Source organism: Helicoverpa zea, chromosome 18 (assembly GCF_022581195.2).
Source record: "Helicoverpa zea isolate HzStark_Cry1AcR chromosome 18, ilHelZeax1.1, whole genome shotgun sequence".
Taxonomy (NCBI): domain Eukaryota; kingdom Metazoa; phylum Arthropoda; class Insecta; order Lepidoptera; family Noctuidae; genus Helicoverpa; species Helicoverpa zea.
The window spans coordinates 972,382-990,531 of record NC_061469.1 but is presented as its reverse complement, the minus strand read 5'-3'; the positions used below and the strand labels follow the sequence as shown (position 1 = coordinate 990,531).

The 18,150-nt window shown below is 37.5% G+C and overlaps 1 protein-coding gene across 2 annotated transcripts in view; it reads left to right on the top strand.

The window, feature by feature from the left end:
• Positions 1-2,247, top strand: part of LOC124638952 (Ig-like and fibronectin type-III domain-containing protein 2) — a 190,166-nt gene extending 187,919 nt beyond the window's left edge. For both annotated transcript variants that reach the window (XM_047176130.1, XM_047176129.1), the window contains exon 31: positions 101-2,247. In XM_047176130.1, coding sequence (XP_047032086.1) covers positions 101-172 — 72 coding nt within the window. In that variant the 3' untranslated portion in view covers positions 173-2,247. The remainder of the gene's footprint in view (positions 1-100) is intronic.
• Positions 2,248-18,150: the final 15,903 nt, after the last annotated feature.

Genomic DNA, 18,150 nt, shown 5'->3' with positions numbered 1-18,150 from the left:
GACTTCTTGTAGGCTTCGTAAAGCCTATCGAAGCAAACAGGTCACTAGTGTACCTACTCTAGCTTCTCTACAATCTCTAAACCTCTTGTTCCCCCCACAGGTAGACCCGACTCTATACGAGGAGCTGAAGCTGGGTCAGGACGGCGCGGGCTTCAAGCGCCTCAAGCCATAGCCCGCGCCCCCGCGCCGCTCGCCCCGACACCGCGTCGCGCCGCGCTACTGAACACACACGAGTTGCAACCAAATACTCGTTAAAAATGGACTTCTAGTAGTGAATACTGGTTAAAAAAATGTTCTTCCCCCCCCCCCCCTCGAAAAATCAAAATTTTAAATAGTGATAAGTTTTCAGGGTGTCGAAGTGAATACTTCCTCTAAATTGTGTGAGGATTCCCCAGAAATTAGTGGAAATAAATATTATGATGATCATAAAAGATTTGGCTGACCTGAAACATCTTAAGGTCTAGATGAAGATAGCCTGTACAGGGATGAAAAGAAAGCCGTGATTGATTATAAATAACAAGGCCCCTCAAGGCACATGTAAGAGAGAAAAGAAGAAGCGCAATGCACAAGGAAAGATAACATTGCTGTCACGGCATACAAACATGACGCGCCAAAACACTAAATTATACTTCAAAGAATCTAAAGAGACCAAACTCTTATAATTATATTTAATGGGCCTGGAGAAATTCAACAGGAATCCCAATTCATCACTTCGACACGATATTTCGGACCATTAGATTTGTAAGTTTCCTTTGTAGTGGTTCGTTATAAAATTCCAAATTCAAAATTATACTGCGCCAGTATTAAAACAACCGTTACAAATCAAATGTTTGGTGTTCTAAAAAGTGAGCGAGTGATTCAAAACCGTGTACATTGAACAGTAGTGTTACTGAACGATTCAATAGTTGACGTGGCGGAGCGGACTGTAGATAATAAAATATAAATAAATAAAATAAAAAAAGTAATTATATTTTCAGTATCGTACTTGTTGTGATTTTAACCAAAAAGAGAAGACCTCATACCTTCTTGTCATTTCATGTAAATATTTATACTTGCCAACGAAGTGGATTATAATCATGTTAATATAGAAATGATTTACACTATCGTTGGCTGGTGATAATGACGGTATTTCTTTTACGCGCTCAGCAGTAAAAATAATAGCAAAAATTGTGTATAAAGACATCTAAAAAGCAAATAAATGTTTGTATATATCGACTAAAGACTGTTTGAACGCGAAAAGAAATTGCCATCATGAAGAAGTCCTAGATCACTTCAGCTTCAAACAAAGACAGAATAAAATTAGGTCATTCTATAAACAAAGATGTGCCTTCGAGTGTTATATGAAGTAATTAGTGATAGTTTAGTTACCTGTTTGACCTGTAAATTGTATCTAGTGTAAATATACGTGTACACTAACGTTCAGTAGTCATTTGTACAGGTGAAGAGAAAAGTCGAAGCAACCGGACAATATGAAAAATATTTTACATTTTTGGACTTCAGACCGGTTAGTTAGGTACCCAAAATTGTAAAAAAAATGTATCGATGATAAAAAAAGACTTTTCTCAGTAGTGTACAATAAAGTAGTTTTGACAAGTGATTCTGAAACTATCTTTGTAATAAACAATAATTAGGATGTTTTTATAAATTGTAAAAAAATCTCCAAGTCTTATAAAGAAAGTTTTCGGACTGGCTCTGCCATATCAGTTAAGATTATTTTGTAATAACGTATTGAAAGAAAATTATTACAAGTTTCCGTTTACTGTAAACTTCTAAGTATTTTAATAAAACGTAGAGCATGACCTAATTTATATTGAAAAAATAATATTTTACGAACTTTTGGAAATCACACTATGTACGTTTTAAAAATATTTTTCATTAAATGATCTCATTGATGACCATTCCATTTGTCGCCTTGAAAAAAAAATCGAATTTCAAAAGCAATTTATTTTTGTGGTAGCATAAGTAGAACGCAGTCTTTATTTTGTCGAAAAACTGCATTACTTACAGAAAAAAAAGATTGTTAATTTTTTATTAAGCTAAGTAAAGACATACGTACAGACAGATATTTCTTCATGAAAACTATGGCCTAATTCCCTACATATAAAAATGTTGGACATAGTGTGACTTTGCTCATGTGATTGATAGTTTTATTTAGCACTTCTATCATACTAATTGTATAATTTAGATGAACAAAAGGATGTGATTAGATTTGTAAATAATATTAATAAAAAAAAGGACAAATATGTTTTTTGTTGTTTGATTTTTTTACGATTTATTTTGGTGCTAGTCAAATGAGACACTTATTTAATTTCACGATAGCATATACCATACCATATTATGAGTATAAATGAACATACATGCAGTACGTAGTAGTGTGTACATTGCACATTGTTTTTGTACTTACGCGTAAGCTCAGGTGCGCTCAATAGTGGCCGAGTGGCCGAGTCATACAAAAATGATGCATCTACATTTCCACAATACCTTGGTATGGCTCACCTGCTTTCGAGAAATAATACGTCTATATGTACCTCTACTCATCTAAAGTGTAAGACACCATATCGCCTTTCTCATTCTTGAAAGGCTCTATTGTACCTACTACAAGCAATTTACTTCGTGCCCAAGGATATCATATGTCATGTTATAATGGTGACCCACGGATAACCAATCATAGCATAGATCCCAGCATCACATTTTTACAAATGAAAAACACTTTTTGCAAAATAAAAAACGACTTCTAAAAACAATCTAAAGCGAAAAAAAAATACTTTTAGGTGCATCGGTCTAGAAGTCAGTGTCTATGTGGGTCCCCCTGCCGTAAACTCTACGCGGGGGTCATGCGGTCCATGGCCTTTTACGGGGCCCCGGTATGTGCACGTTCGGTACGGCCGCGGGCTGTACACTACCTGAACGTGCCCCAAAGGGTGATAGCCATTAGGCTAATCCGGGGGTACCGCACGATCTCCCGCGAAGCAGCTGGCCTACTAGCCGGACTGCCACCGTGGGATCTGGAGGCGAGGGTCTTCTTGCGCCTGTACGACTGGCGCGAGGAGGCTCAGCGCCGGGGGGAAACCCCGCTGCCGCGGCAAGTTGTCGCGCAGCGGGCAGAGCTCCGGCGCGATCTCACGGTGGCCTGGAGGGAGCGACTGTCGCAACCCAGTGCAGGGCACGCCACCATCGTGGCGGTAAGTCCCCTCTTTGAGGAGTGGCTCGGGAGGAGTCATGGCGCCCTCACGTACCGCATGACGTAGGTCCTCACCGGACACGGTTGTTTTGGTAGGTACCTGCACCGAATCGGTCGTGAGGAGGCGCCCGGGTGTCACCATTGTGCGGACAGCCCCGAGGACACGGTGGACCACACAGTCCAGGTGTGCCCCGCATGGGAAGGGCACCGCCGGGTCCTCGTCGAGGCTATGGGCGGCGGCGACCTCTCGCGTCCAGCCCTGGTTCAGGCCATGGTCCGGGGCGAGAGGGAAGGGGATACCGTCGCCTCCTTCTGCGAAGCGGTCATGCTCGAGAAGGAGGAGGCGGAACGCCAGAGAGTTCGCACCTCTCATCCCGGCCGCCGCGCTGGACCAGATAGATACCATGGGCGCCGGGTGTCGCGAGATGACTCTCGGCCACCGTAGGCGTGGGTCTGTGGGCGGTGAGTTCGGGTGGCTCATCGTCCCTCTGTCTACTTAGACGACAGACCCGTGTCGACGGCGCGCTCCTCAAAGAGATGTCAGCAACCCCAGCGGGGCCCAGCAGGGCCAAGGCCTGCCGGGGCTGCGGGTTGTTCGAAAGAGATACCGCGGCCCTGGTACATAAAAGGCCTATGACGGAACACCACGGTTTTTAGTCAGTAAGAGTCTGACACTCCCTCACCGCTGCTAACCCACAGCGGGAGTCATTTGATCATTTTTGACGTCGTTAAAAAAAAATGTGTCTATGTGGGTACACTTTTAGATATAGCTAAGTTTATTTCGCCACCGACTTTTTAACATTTTAGGAAGTTCTATTTATCAATTAATCTGGCGAATAAGTCTGTAGAAACAATATGAAAGGCTGAATTTAATTGAAGAGGCTTCTTTAATTTATTTTCCCTCTTTTAATATAATCTATGAAGTCGTCTGGCCACCCACACAGATAATATTAATATTCTTGTATTATATAAGAACAAGATTCTTCAACCCCGTCAAGTTATTATAATCAAATGTTTAAAAATACTCCAATCCTATTAGCGGCACTTATTCAATGTTCCTTGAGTTGTGAAAAATTAAGGAAAAAGGAAAGGATTCAGTATTACAAAATTAATAACAAATAAGCATTTGAGTGGACACAGGATTCGACCTTACGACACCGTTTACTACAGTAGCACTTTGCGACCATAAGACCAACTGTATGCCGTTTCAAATGCTTTTCGTATGCAATGCTTCTAGCCACCAATTACACTCAAAATCAAAAAGTTTGAACCAACAATACCATAATTTTGCTCAGTACGCTTGCCTACATTATAATTCGAAAGATCTACATAGCACGTTTCAATTTCTAGGAAATTCCCATTAGTAGTGTTCAAATAGAAAATTATTTACTGAACATAACCAAATTATGAAATGTAGGTGACGAAAGCGAACTGAACGCGAATTTCATGAACTGTAAACGTACTTACCTAAGTGTAAAATCGTTGTCTATTACATGATCTGATTTTGCACTCAAACACTACATGTTGTACTGAGTTCGCTCTATGTACACCTACAATGTAAGTATGTATGTAGGTACATTCTGTAGATTGGTGGCTGTTGTAATCTTGGTTGTTGTAGAAGTTTAAATTGAAACAGTTTTGTGTTACATGTAGCAAGATCTTGAAAAATCAATTATGTACCTACATCGGGACAATGCTGGTACACCTTTTCACACACGGTCGGTTAGCCCCATGGTAAGTTATTAATTAACTTGTGTTATGGGTGCTAACACAACTGATAAACTTCATTTAGCTAGATAGGTATTTATAAAGAGAGAATTCCTTTTATGTACATATTTACATGACGTAAAAATAAACTTATTTATACATATATACAACTAAAAACAATTATGAAATGGCATCAAAAAACTCCTCATCGCTGCCCACCGGGAGTGTACCCAAGAGGCTGGCAGCATTGCCACGTTGGATGGCAATGCTTAATTTTTGACCAAAATAAAAACCAGCCTTTGGGTCACTTGAAGTGTCAGCAAGTCGCTTTGCCAGATCTTTAAATACATATTATATATTTAGCTACTTTGTGGGATTTACAACAGCCTGGATTATTAGACATTAGAGGTACTTCATTACTGTGAAGTTTCATCCCACCCAAAACAAAAATGTGAAAGGTTGCCAAGTTCGATAATATGAGAATGCTTCGCCTATAAAAGAAGTGAGATCTGAATAAGTACCAAGTTCCATACAAACCAAGTAACATCATTAAAAAGTAACTATTTTTAACTGAGGTATTTGTATGGAACTTGGTACTTATTCAGATCTCACTTCTTTTATAGGCGAAGCATTCCCATATTATCGAACTTGGCAACCTTTCACATTTTTGTTTTGGGTGGGATTTCATTTATTTTTGTAAGGTTGTTTATTTTATTTTTTTCTTATGATTAAGTTAGTTAAGGAAATGTCTCATTTATACTATCTTTCAGATTTTTGACATGTTATCATATATTATGTTCGTGGATCAAAGTTACACATTCGTTATTTTCGAAAGTGACTCACACTTGGCCGTTTTCAGATTTTTACTTTACTTTGACTAAATACAACCCTTTGTACTGAATTTCAGATCGGTACGACCATTCGAAGATATATTATATAAATATAGATAAATTTAGTTCGTCTTATTATAGTTCCTTAGGGGTATAAATTTACACCGGGTATAAAACACCTTCATTATTTTGAAACTGACTCACACTTGGCCATTTTCAGATTTTTCCCTTTACCTTGACATAAAGACCTACCTCCATGCCAAATTTCAAGTCAATACGACTATTGGAAGTGGTCTAGGTTTTTGATGAGTGAGTCAGTCAGTCAGTCAGTGAATGTATAGTAAAAATAGCGATTTTCTGACGTCAATATCTCAAGACCTACAAAAGATATATTAATGAAATTTTGTATTTTAGATAAGTGAGGGGGTCTCAACAGATACTAGAAATTTGATATGCGTAAATAAAATAGATTTTGAGTTATAGGGGGGTAGAATTTGGCCCGAAATGGTTCGTGTAATATAACCCACGGCCGGTGTGTCGCTTTTTTTTGCTCGAACTTGGCGGACACACTGCCGTGTGTCTAGATCATAACCCGTTTAGTATTTGCATGAAAGAGCAGCAAAAACACAACCCGACTACATACCAAGAAGGGTTATATTTTGTTTATGAGATACGGAAAGAAACAACGTTGAAAACATCGAGTTGAAATAAAAAAAATAATGCAGCATTATATTTTATTGTTTCAAATATAGACGTACATATTGCGGTGACCCCAAATAAAATTGGGAACAGGGCAGGAGGAAGAAGAAGAAGAAATATAGAGTTGATACATTATATGGCCTACTTCATAGTTGAGCCCTACACTTATTTCCAAGAATCTTCAAAACCGAAATTAAATGGCCGACAAATAGGAATGTTTCAAGTAAGGAGTAAAATATGTCGCGTTGTCAGTTTTGAGCAGAAAACCCATTTGATTTGAGCTAGTTCTGTAAGCTTCATTTATGTTATGGATTGCTGGAATTCTTCCTAGAATATTGTAGAGAGAATTTATTTTGTCATTTTAAAGGCTTTCTGTGAAAAAATATTGGAATATTTTTATGTTAACTGGTATGAATTCCTACTGAAATGTGTAGTTAAAACAAAATAACATGCTGTAGATAATTTTTTGGAATGACACCCGGGTATATGAGTTCAAACCCAGGTTAATCTAAAACTATCAAAATAAAAATAAAAACTATGGGTTAACCAAACCATAACCATCCGAGAAAACACAATTGGTTGGTGAAAATTCATTGGTCAACTGTCGAACAAAATCGTTATACCAAAATGTATGGTGCAATTGACCGTGAAAATGGAAAAAAAAACTAAACAAAACCTATTTTCTGACCAAATTCTAAGACAAACAAAACCCTTCTACCAACATAAACAATTCAAGCTCCCGTACTTGAAACTTCAGCATCAATAAGCGTTCATACCTGTCCCTAATTTGTTTACCAAAACAAAGTCAACCCTCGAATGCCACGTTCCGTTTCATTTATAAACATTTAACCCGTAGTCCACGTGTTTAGGAGATACGCGCCATTATCCGCTCAATTAAGTCCTGGCCACGATGCAATCCGCTGGGGAGATAGAGGGTTGTGGCTTCACCAGCAAATTGCTCAAAGTGACTCGCTCTCAGAGTCTGTGCAGCACAATTACGCTAGTTCGGGAGTTCGACGGACTTCCATATCATGCTAAACGGGGTAAACTTTTAATGTGTGAGAATTATGTACGAACCTTGCAGCGTTTTGTGAAATTGTCTGAGCTATCAAAAATGAGGAAATTCTGGGGTTCTATGACTCTCATACATTTCTCTTTTAGGATAATAGCCTGGTGTTAAAGATAGGCACATTCCTTTGGGAAAAAGGGTAAATAACATTTTCTTCGTAAATACATCAGTGTATATCAAAGAAACAAGAATCATTTTGACCACAGAAACACAAAGTTAGTTGATGCCACAAATACAGACCCACAAAATAGCTGTGACCGTATAAAATAACAAAGTTTCAGATAATAACCTAACAGGGAAGGAAAAAATACCGAAATACAAAAGAAAAGAAAATTATTTCGTGCCCAAGTTTGTATGAATGCATTCGGGAAACTTTGATTTTGTTCCTGTGACTCAATGTAGCCAATTACTGATAGTATTAGCAAACAAATGTAGTCGTTAAGAATGTTTATTTTAATACATTAATCCCGTTATCCTGTACTATACTCGTAAATGAAAATAACTATGCCTAAGTGTTGTTCATCACGCGTTAATGACTGAACCAAATAAAATGAAAGGCACAGAAATAAGTAGGTAGGACATCTAGGCTATCGCTTATCCCAGTGATAGGAGTAGTGTTCCAGGACACCGAGCGGAAGCTGGTCCTTATAATTTGCTGTGACTCACTATATTAGTAGAATAATTAAAAATATAGGTACGGACGATATGCGAGAGATGATAAAATAGGCGGACACTTGAAAAGAGTTCGTTTAAAAACTACCACGTCCAATATAGTTTCAGAAACAGAAAACAAAAACATGCCTTATATTCAGTTTTATGCAGAAATAAATAAGATATTAGTTTCCGTTCCCAGCTCCTGCACTATAACAGATCGCAAGTCAGGCTGGCCAGGTACAAAGCGGTGAGCATCGACACCACGCCACGCTATTTTGATTAAATATACGAATGCGGTTTGTATCTACTGGTTTCTGGTATTTTACTGAATTGTTGCGTTCGCAAACTGAAAATACCTATATTTTAATTGCACTGTACAGTTGATTTACCTTGGCAAGTTTGGCAACAGAAAAGGTGGGTACTCTGTATTAACGGTCAAAATATGTAGAGTATTACCAGTTTTGGGAACCAGGAAGTGGGTCAAATTAAGATTCCAAGATTTTCTTACATACACAGTTACAAGTGAAGCTATATATAGATATAAAGTATTTTTTTTTTTTTTCTCTTTATTTTTAAAGAAGGTTTGATCAGACATGATCATGCCACCTTCATTGGCCTCACAAAAGGAAACTTACTATCTACGTTTAAATGCTAAAGTTACTAATTTATAAATAGTCTGGGCCTCCTCCGACATGGGGCAGGCTAGAATCCTATTACATACTCCCACTTCTCGCAGATCTACATCATATTTGAGCCTAAAGCTGACCCTTTCAGCCTCGTTCCGGGCACACTCCACCACCACATGGTAAACATCTTCAACCACTCCACATTCAGTGCAGTTTGGTGACTGAGCTTTGCCCATCATAAAAGCAAAATTGTTCAGTGGAATGTGCCCGGACCGTAGCCTTAGGGCTACCACTATGTCTGATCTACATAATCCAGAGTCTGCGAACCACGGTGAGCGGGAAAGGCAAGGTTGTATGGTTTTATACCAGATGCCCTTAGATAATGACCTCTCATCAAAATGCTCCCTCCAAAACTCTGTACACTTATCTCTGACCAAATACAAAACTTCGGTAAAAACGGGTAAGCAGGTGAGCGGTACTCCATCAAAACTAGCTTCCCTGGACAGTCGGTCAGCTTCCTCATTTCCTGTTATTCCTACATGAGAGGGTATCCATTGGATTTTTATTATTTTATTTGCAATACTGACTTTATGGAGCATTTTTAAAATTTCATAGGCTATCGGTAGACCTCGAAAATTCGAGGTGCATCGAGCCAGGTGGTAAATAGCACTTTTGGAATCTGTGAAAATTACATAATTCCCAGTCATGAAGGAATCAACATAGGAAATGGCCTCTGCTATGGCTAACAGCTCAGTGTGCATAATGGAAATGTTAGTGTTAACCGACAATTGGATGGAGCTATTTGTTTGAGGATCATATAGCGCCACCCCACTTCTGCCACCTGGGTTCTTTGAACCATCTGTGTACAGTCTATAGAAATCCGAATATGTTTTAGTCAGGAATTCGTTACAACTCCGTTGCAATTCCCACGGTTTATATTGGTGCTTCGGTTTACAAATATTCCTAATAGCTGGTTCTAGTACTGAAGCGAGATCTATACCACTAACCCATACGTCTAGCGAATAAAATTCTAATACTGTCGTAGAATAAACTAAATTGTTTTTGTAATTTTCGTGAATTAAAACTAAAAGTGGTTTTTTCTTGCACCTCCAATATGAATTACCAATATCATGACTCAAGTGTTCTAAAATGGGTAGAATTTCATTGCCCGTAAACGATTTGCATCTAAACCAAAACTTGCCAGCAAGATAATACCTGCGGATACACAGTGGTTGAAGGTGGAGCTCACATTCCATGACATGTATTGCAGTACTTTTAACGAATCCCCCGATAATACGCATGCATTGGTTTTGTATTCTGTCCAGTTTTGCCAAATGTGTCTTACAACTATTGTCATAAAGTGCGCTAGCGTAATCCAACTTACTTCGTATAACGGCTATATACACTCGTCTCAATACAATCGGATGCATTCCCCAGCCCGCACCTGCCACGATTTTAAATACATTTAATAATCTCAGACTTTTCGCTCTCAATTCATTTATGTGCTTAGCCCAGCGCAAAGATCTGTCCAACCACAGTCCCAAATATTTCACGTTGTCCACGACTTCCAAATTTATCCCGTTTATAGATATATCAACAAATTCTCTGCGAAAACCTCTTTTGAAAACACATATTTTGCTCTTGGTGGATGAAACATATAACCCAATTTTGAAAAGTAATGTAACGAATTTGTTAATAGCTTCCTGTATTTGCATCGTTCCTTCTCGCTTGGTGTCACAATTCAAATAAATTGTAAAATCGTCCGCATATTGGGAAATACGAACATTATTGATACTATTGCAAATTTCTATGGTAGCTAAATTAAAAAGTAGCGGGGACAGAGGGTCACCCTGAGCCAAGCCGCGACAAGTGTATCTACAACTTGAAACCGAATCTACCTGCATTCTCAAACATCTTTCTTTTAGAAAATTCCACAGGTACCTACATATTAAAGAACTTACTCCTAAATGTTGCATAATATTTACTAAACTTTTTATATCGACGTTATTGTATGCATTATCGATATCTATAAAGACGGCTATACACATTTGGTTATGAGAAAAACCGGTTTGGATTGTTGACACCAAGTTTGTTAGATTGTCTAAAGTTGAGCGATGTTTTCGGAAACCAGTTGTTTTGCAAGACAATAGATTATTCTTCTCAATGTACCACTCAAGGCGTTTATTTAAAATATTGTGGAATGTTTTACACACGCACGATATCATTGCTATAGGCCGCAGAGATCCAGGAGCTTGGGGATTGCGATTTGGTTTTGGTATTGGAACTATAGTGATATCTTGCCATTGCTTAGGGACAAAACTTAGTGTGTAAAATTCGTTGTACAATTTTAACAATATATTTTTCGCATTGTTAGGTAAATTGTAAATCATTGAATATGATATTCCGTCGCTGCCCGGCGACGTGTCCTTCCGGCGAATACAATTATCTAATTCCTGCCTGGTTATTAAAAGATCCAGATTAGTTTTATTTATTGCAAATACCGGGTCATTGGGACAAGCATAGTCGGGTGTCAAACTACACAATAGGTCATTTGCTTTTTCTTTGTCGATGTAGGCGCGTGGTACGTTATAACCCTTTAGCCATCTCAGTTTACGCCACATTTGGCTTTGTGTGATTTTACAATCTAAGGTAGAACAAAATTCCTGCCAAGACTTGTCCCGAGCCTGACGAATTAATTTTTGAGATATTCTTATTTTGTCTTGTAATTCGATTAAATTATTAGGATTAGGGTTGCGTCGGAATTTCGAAAGTGCTAAACGTCTTTCAGCTACGCACTTGGACAGTGCTATGTTCCAATAAGGTTTAGGTGTAAACTGATTGCTTGGATTACGGTTAATTTTGTAGTATGGTATAAAACGGTCTGCTGCTATGTTTATGTAACTTATAAACGTATCATATGATTTTTGAGGGTCCCCCTCACACATCAAAAAACTATCAAACAGGTTTTCTAAAAAAATTCGGTATGCGCTCCAATCTGCCTTCTTAAAATTACGTCGCAAAGTTACGTAATCAATATTCCTGTCCAAGTGCGTACTCACCCTAATAATAAGATGATCGCTGCCTAAGTTTTCGTTAGTAGTAGCCCAGTTCAACCTTATCGCGATGTCATGTGTAGCTAACGTGATATCTGGAGAAGATGTCTGAAGCACATTGTTAACTAATTTAACACGGGTTTAGCTGGTAACATCGTTTAAAATGACAAAATTGCTTTCTAAGAGAGCGTCGTGTATTTGTGAACCTCTCGTGTCCGTTTTGTAAGACCAGTTCGTGTGGTGAGCATTCAAATCGCCTAAAATTAGAGCTTTTTTATCTACACTGCTAAATAGATGCTCCCAGTCCAACTGATCGGTATGAACTGACGGCGCACAATATATCGAAAATACATATTCAATAAATTGACAATTGTGTATTTTAACCATTAACACTTCCATACCAGGGTTACTACTGCTAAAACTATGTAAGGAAGCTTCTACAGACCTGTGTATCAGAAGTGCCACCCCACCGTACGAATCTTGCCTGTCTTTACGAAATATTTTGTAGTTGTTTATCTTGAAATTACTCTCTGGTTCCAGCCATGTTTCACTCAATGCTGCGATGTGAATTTTATCTTGTGATAACAATTGTTCTAAGGCTAATGACTTAGGGCGAACACTTTGTGCATTCCATTGAATGATGTTAAGTTTTATAATATTACTATTATCCATTACAACCGAAATAATCTAATATTAGCTTTAGTATTGGCCAGTCCGAGATGTTTTCAACTAGTACTAAAATTACCCATTTAACACAGCATTTAATACAACTATGTATTTTTTGTTGTATTGTTTCTCCTTTCATGAATACAATCTCTTTCAACCTATTTATAAGCTCATTGAACTGAACTTCTCTCGTCTTCTTAGTTTCATCTTCCTCAGCAATTTCTTGGCTATCCATCGCGTCAACTTCTATCCACGTCTCGTACTCAACTGGTTTTTCGGTTTGTTTTGGTTTATAGGGCTTAGTTTGTGGTTTCTTGGCAGTATTATATAGAGTGTCCTTCTCAGGTGGCTGCATTGTAACTTCTACGTGGGGTTTTTGTACAACGGCCGAAAACGATAACTTTCCAGCCCGAGAATTCGACCAGTCTTTTTGTTCCGTTTTTGTAGTGACACTATCTGCTGGTTTGGTTTCCTTAACTGGAACATACATGGTCAGTGCACGTCGATATGTGCAATTGTATTCAGCCATTATCTCTCTTAATCTCTTTTCTTTTAAATATGACGGACAAGATCGCATTAAAGCCATATGCTGTCCACTACAATTGGGGCATATAAATGAAGTCGTCTCACAGTTATTGTGATTACCACTACATTTTGGGCATATGATCTTTGTTGATGGGCATCTTTGTGTAGTATGACCCAGTTTCCAACAGCGTGAGCATTGGGTTACAGGAAAGATGTACTGCTCGACTCGTATGCGTAATCCATCTACAGAAATAGTTGCCGGCCGGAATGAGCCCTTAAAACAAAGGCGCACTGATTCACTAGGCTTCCAACCCTCCCCGTCTGAATTTCTGCGCATGAGTCTTTGGACGGATATCAGTTGTGCTGGTTCCGTACATTCAATACGCTTCAGCATTTCATCCTCCGTCAGATCTATGTCAATGTCTCTGATAACACCATAAGAGAAATTTACTTCCATGGCTCTCTGAATTCTCCAGCTGTTTTCGATTATCTTCTTACTTCTTTCAAGTATCTCCACACTATCCTCGTTCTTCATATCTACTCTAATCTTGTATGGGTTAATATACCTAATCTTTTCAATGTCTTTTATACCTTCTTCTTTAAACAACTTGGCCAATGCAAACTGTTTCGGCATTTTATCTTGAGATGAAATATAAATTTCAATAGTTTCGCTTTTGTATTTCTTGCCTTTGCTCCCTCTAACCTCTATCCAACCCTCTTCATCTTCCGCTCGATTTCTTTTGATTGGTCTACGATCTTCAACAATTCCACACTCTTCCTGTGATTTTTCCTGTCGGTATTGTTCCTCGTCTTCCATTTCTTTCTCCATTAATCCACTCGGGTCACTCATCTCAATAACTGTATTTAATGTCTCATGTTCGGTAATGACCTCATCCATTGCTGTTATTGCCGCGACCGGTGTCCGAAGGTATAACTTATCGGTACACACATGTGGTCAACGGCGCAACGTGGAACGCCGCAAGTTTCGACGTAAACAAACTAATTAACTAATGAGCGCGGGCACCTCGTACGAATGCCGACACGAGACTGATATAAAGTATAAGAGTGTTAAAAAATTGGAATCGAGCGGCAGAAGAGTTCCGGCGGCGGTTTGGCTGTAGGCGCGCCGCGATTGCTGTGCGGTCGTGGAAGAATGACACTTGAAAAGATGCGTTCGGAAATTAAAGAAACTTGCACGAGCACTTAAATAAACATTAAAAATCATCAATGCTTAAAAACGAATGTTAATGGTAATGCAAACTGCGAATAGCAGCTTACATCAAAACTTAAATCATCTGAAGAAGCTTAGATTTGAGTGTGAATTTACTATAGCAAATAGTAAGTAAGTAGTAATAAAGTAAATAGTACTACAAGTAGACAAGAGTACCCACCTATCCCTCACATTAAATACTTTGCAAAACTCATCACGAGATTATTAGGAAGTTTACAAGAAAACACTTATGTCAGCGAAATCAAAGTCAACCCTTAAAAAATCGCTGACAACAAATACAGTTAAAGACTACAGAACAAAGAGCAACTTGTAATAACATTCAAATACTTGTCGAGGCAGAATTTCGCACCGAGTGTATTCCGCGGTCCCCAGTGACCTCCAAGTGACCCCGAGTGGGGTCAGGTGGGTAACGCGACCTTTGCGAATACATTACTGTCAGCAAAAAATACTTCAGTGTTGCGACTGAAAAGGTGTGGAGCCGACTTCTGTGAAGTTTATCTTAACACTTTTTGGTGTAAAACAAGATTGGCAATACCCCATTTTGTATACTAAAATATGGGTGAGCTTCATTTTCAAAGTTTGGCTTGCTTTGAGGATTGAAATAAAAGAAAAATAATTTAATGCAAAAAACGTAGTAGGTGAACATTTATCATTATGAATGTTTGAATGTAATGATGCAGGCGTTTACAAAATTATTATTGTATACCACCCTTAATTTTAAACACAATATACACGGAACATTCACTCACCGTAACCGTCGTGTTTGCAGGCTTGCTTAGTCTAAAAAAATGAAATAATGTTACAATGTTTTTTGAAGCTACGTAAACCTTGTAGCTTAAAATCAAAAAGCAAGCATTTAACAAAAAAATACTAGCACAAAGTCATCTCCACAGGTTTCCTCGACACGTATTCCTAAACAAAGATTCCTGAGTCCCGGCGGCTACAAATGTAAGTACAACAATAACACCTGATACTCAACACCTCGCCGAGATTGCTCATAACGTGCTGATAACAATACATGGGTTTTACTAGCTTTATATTCTATTGGGACTTAGAGAAATAGAAAAAAATAAACATGGTTGTATGTGTAAGTGTAGGCTTGATTCCGCGTCAGGCAAGTACCTATCGGGAAGGATTGTTCGAAAGAGGAATATGATGGGTTTAAGTCAGTAAAAGTCTGACACTCCCTAACGCTGCACCCACAACGAGAGGGGCCATTTGATGATTTCCCCTAAAAAAGGCAAGTACCAATGCAACTTTTCTACCGAGGTAAATCTTGGACACCAATTTGGAAACAGTTATCTGAATATAGGTATATAAGTTGCGTGCACGAGTAGCGAATTTCTGTTTTACGGTATTACTGTATTATCATTAGGATTACTCCCGAAAATTACTGTTTCATAATTTAGATTCAGTACAAATTACGTAAATTACAAAATTACTAATTACAAAGGCTCTGATAGAATAATTAAAACTACAATCAACAGGCGCACAAAAGATTTTAGCGAAACCTTTCCTTGAAACGATAATTTAATTAAATTAGTTAACTTTTAACTACGTTAGACGTTACTTCTTTGCTTAAATTCTATTATTTAAACTGTTCTACATTATTTTTTAGCTTTGTCTTTAAGAACTTTAGTCGTATTTTAATTTCTAGTTTTTCGTTTACTTGGGTAAACATTTAATTTGTGTTATGGCCGAAGTCTTTTTTTTTTCGTTAATCTTTATTTTTTTTTTATGTAAAGGTTTGAGAATAAGTAATATATTACTTCTACGTGTATAGGCATTTTATTTTTGTAAATAGCCTTAGTTTCAAATTGTTTAGTACGCTGCTTTTTATTATTATTTTTTTTAATTTATTTACCAGTAACCACTTATAAGTTACTGGTAATCAAGAATACTTTCAAATTATAAAGTTACAATAAACTATCATCTATCTAAAATCAATGGCCTAGTTCCGAGTTCCAAGGTATTTCGAGTACTAAATAACCCTTAATTGGTCGGTCCCGGCACCACACCCCTTCGTTATCCTTTTGTGGGTCTTTTGAACCCTTTCTCTTAAAATATACCTGTTTAAGTATCCAGTTTCTGTATTGTTTTGTTTAGCTTTGGTAAATAATTTGAGAAAACTTCATAACACTATTTCGAAGAATTCACTATTTCGAAGAATAATATAAGCGTGCGTTCAACTTTACATTTTAATGCATTTAATCATTGCATTAAAACCAAAAAAGAAAAATTCTTAATTCTCTATTTGACAGCCAACAAATTACTATTAATACCAGTACTCAACTCAAATCCATTGTCACCTTTAGGCACGTTAAAATCTAAAAACTCCAGTTCAATATTCTGTAGCGTCCTATCCTTAGTTTCCGGCAAAATATTGTACAAACACAATAAACACATAACTGCTATTATTAAATAAACAGCAAAAGTCCCATGGGTATCTAAAACATCAAGCATTATTGACGTTGATTTCATCAAAACCATGCTGGATAGAGAATAGAAAATACCTAAAACACTGGTTCCCAAACCTTTGTATTCTAAAGGAAATAACTCACCTTTCAACACCATGGAAACTGGTATGACACCAACGCAGTGGCGGCTGGTGGGTTATCGAACTGGTGGTGCACATGACTAAAATCTTAAAATTCCACAAAACAACAATTGATATAAAATATGTTTATTTTTATTACAAGCTTTTTACAAGCTTTTTACAAGCTTTTTTACAAGCTTTTTACAAGCTTTTTTTACAAGCTTTTATTACAAGCTTTTATTTAACTTGCAATGTATGTATGTATGTATGTATGTATGTATGTAACTATGTGTGTTCGGGTGGAATTTTACAACTCAATTTTAAGGCACTTGCCCTCAACCGATTGAGCTGCAATTTTGCATACATGTTTAGTTTGGATGACAATGCATGTTAAGCTATGTGACGTCATCCTAAACCCAACATGGCTAAATATACAAGATGGCGGACTAGTTATTTTTAAAGTACCTATACAATATGGGTATCAAATGAAAGGGATTGACTAGTAGAACACATTGCACTTTACGAAATAAAAATCCAAGATGGCCGCCGCTACAAAATGGTGAATAACCTTTTTTTTTCAATCCCATCCATATGGGTATCCAATGACAGGCAAGTAAAATAAAGTGCACTTTACCAAATCAAAACTAAAAAGTATAAAATAAATTAAGGTAAAAAAATCTTTAAAAACAAGCTTTTCTTTAAATGCGCTAAAAATAAAAAAATAATCTTTTACTGTAACTTTACTGATTTATGTTTTAAAAGCTTGTCGCGATTTTACTAAGAAAGTAAACACGAGTACTTAAATGTCGCGACAAGCTTTTAAAACATAAATCAGTAAAGTTACAGTAAAAGATTATTTTTTTATTTTTAGCGCATTTAAATAAAAGCTTGTTTTTAAAGATTTTTTTACCTCAATTTATTTATACATTAAATCAATGCGACGACATTTTTCTGATGCGAAATGTTCAATCACCTTTTTATTAAAGTCGGGTATTGATTGTATAAATTTCTTTTCAATACTAAGCACAGACAGTGCATTTAGCCGATCCTGCGACATGGTATTTCGGAGAAATGTTTTTATTCTTTTCAGTGTAGAAAAACATCGCTCGCTCTCGACTGAAGTCATCGGTATAGTGCACAGAATTCGCAACAGTTTCATTGACTCTGAAAATGATTCAGTCAGGTCATTATTATAGAACAACTGTAAAATTGCAATTGCACTATTTGCGTTGGTGAAATCGTCGCGACTGTATATTGCGGAAAGTTCGTTTTTAAATTTGTACTTGTCCAAAGCGGCGTATGTGGAAACTGTGATCGTGAAATCTTTGTCGGGAAAATTAGAACGGTATGTGGTAAAGTTCTCGCAGTAAAAT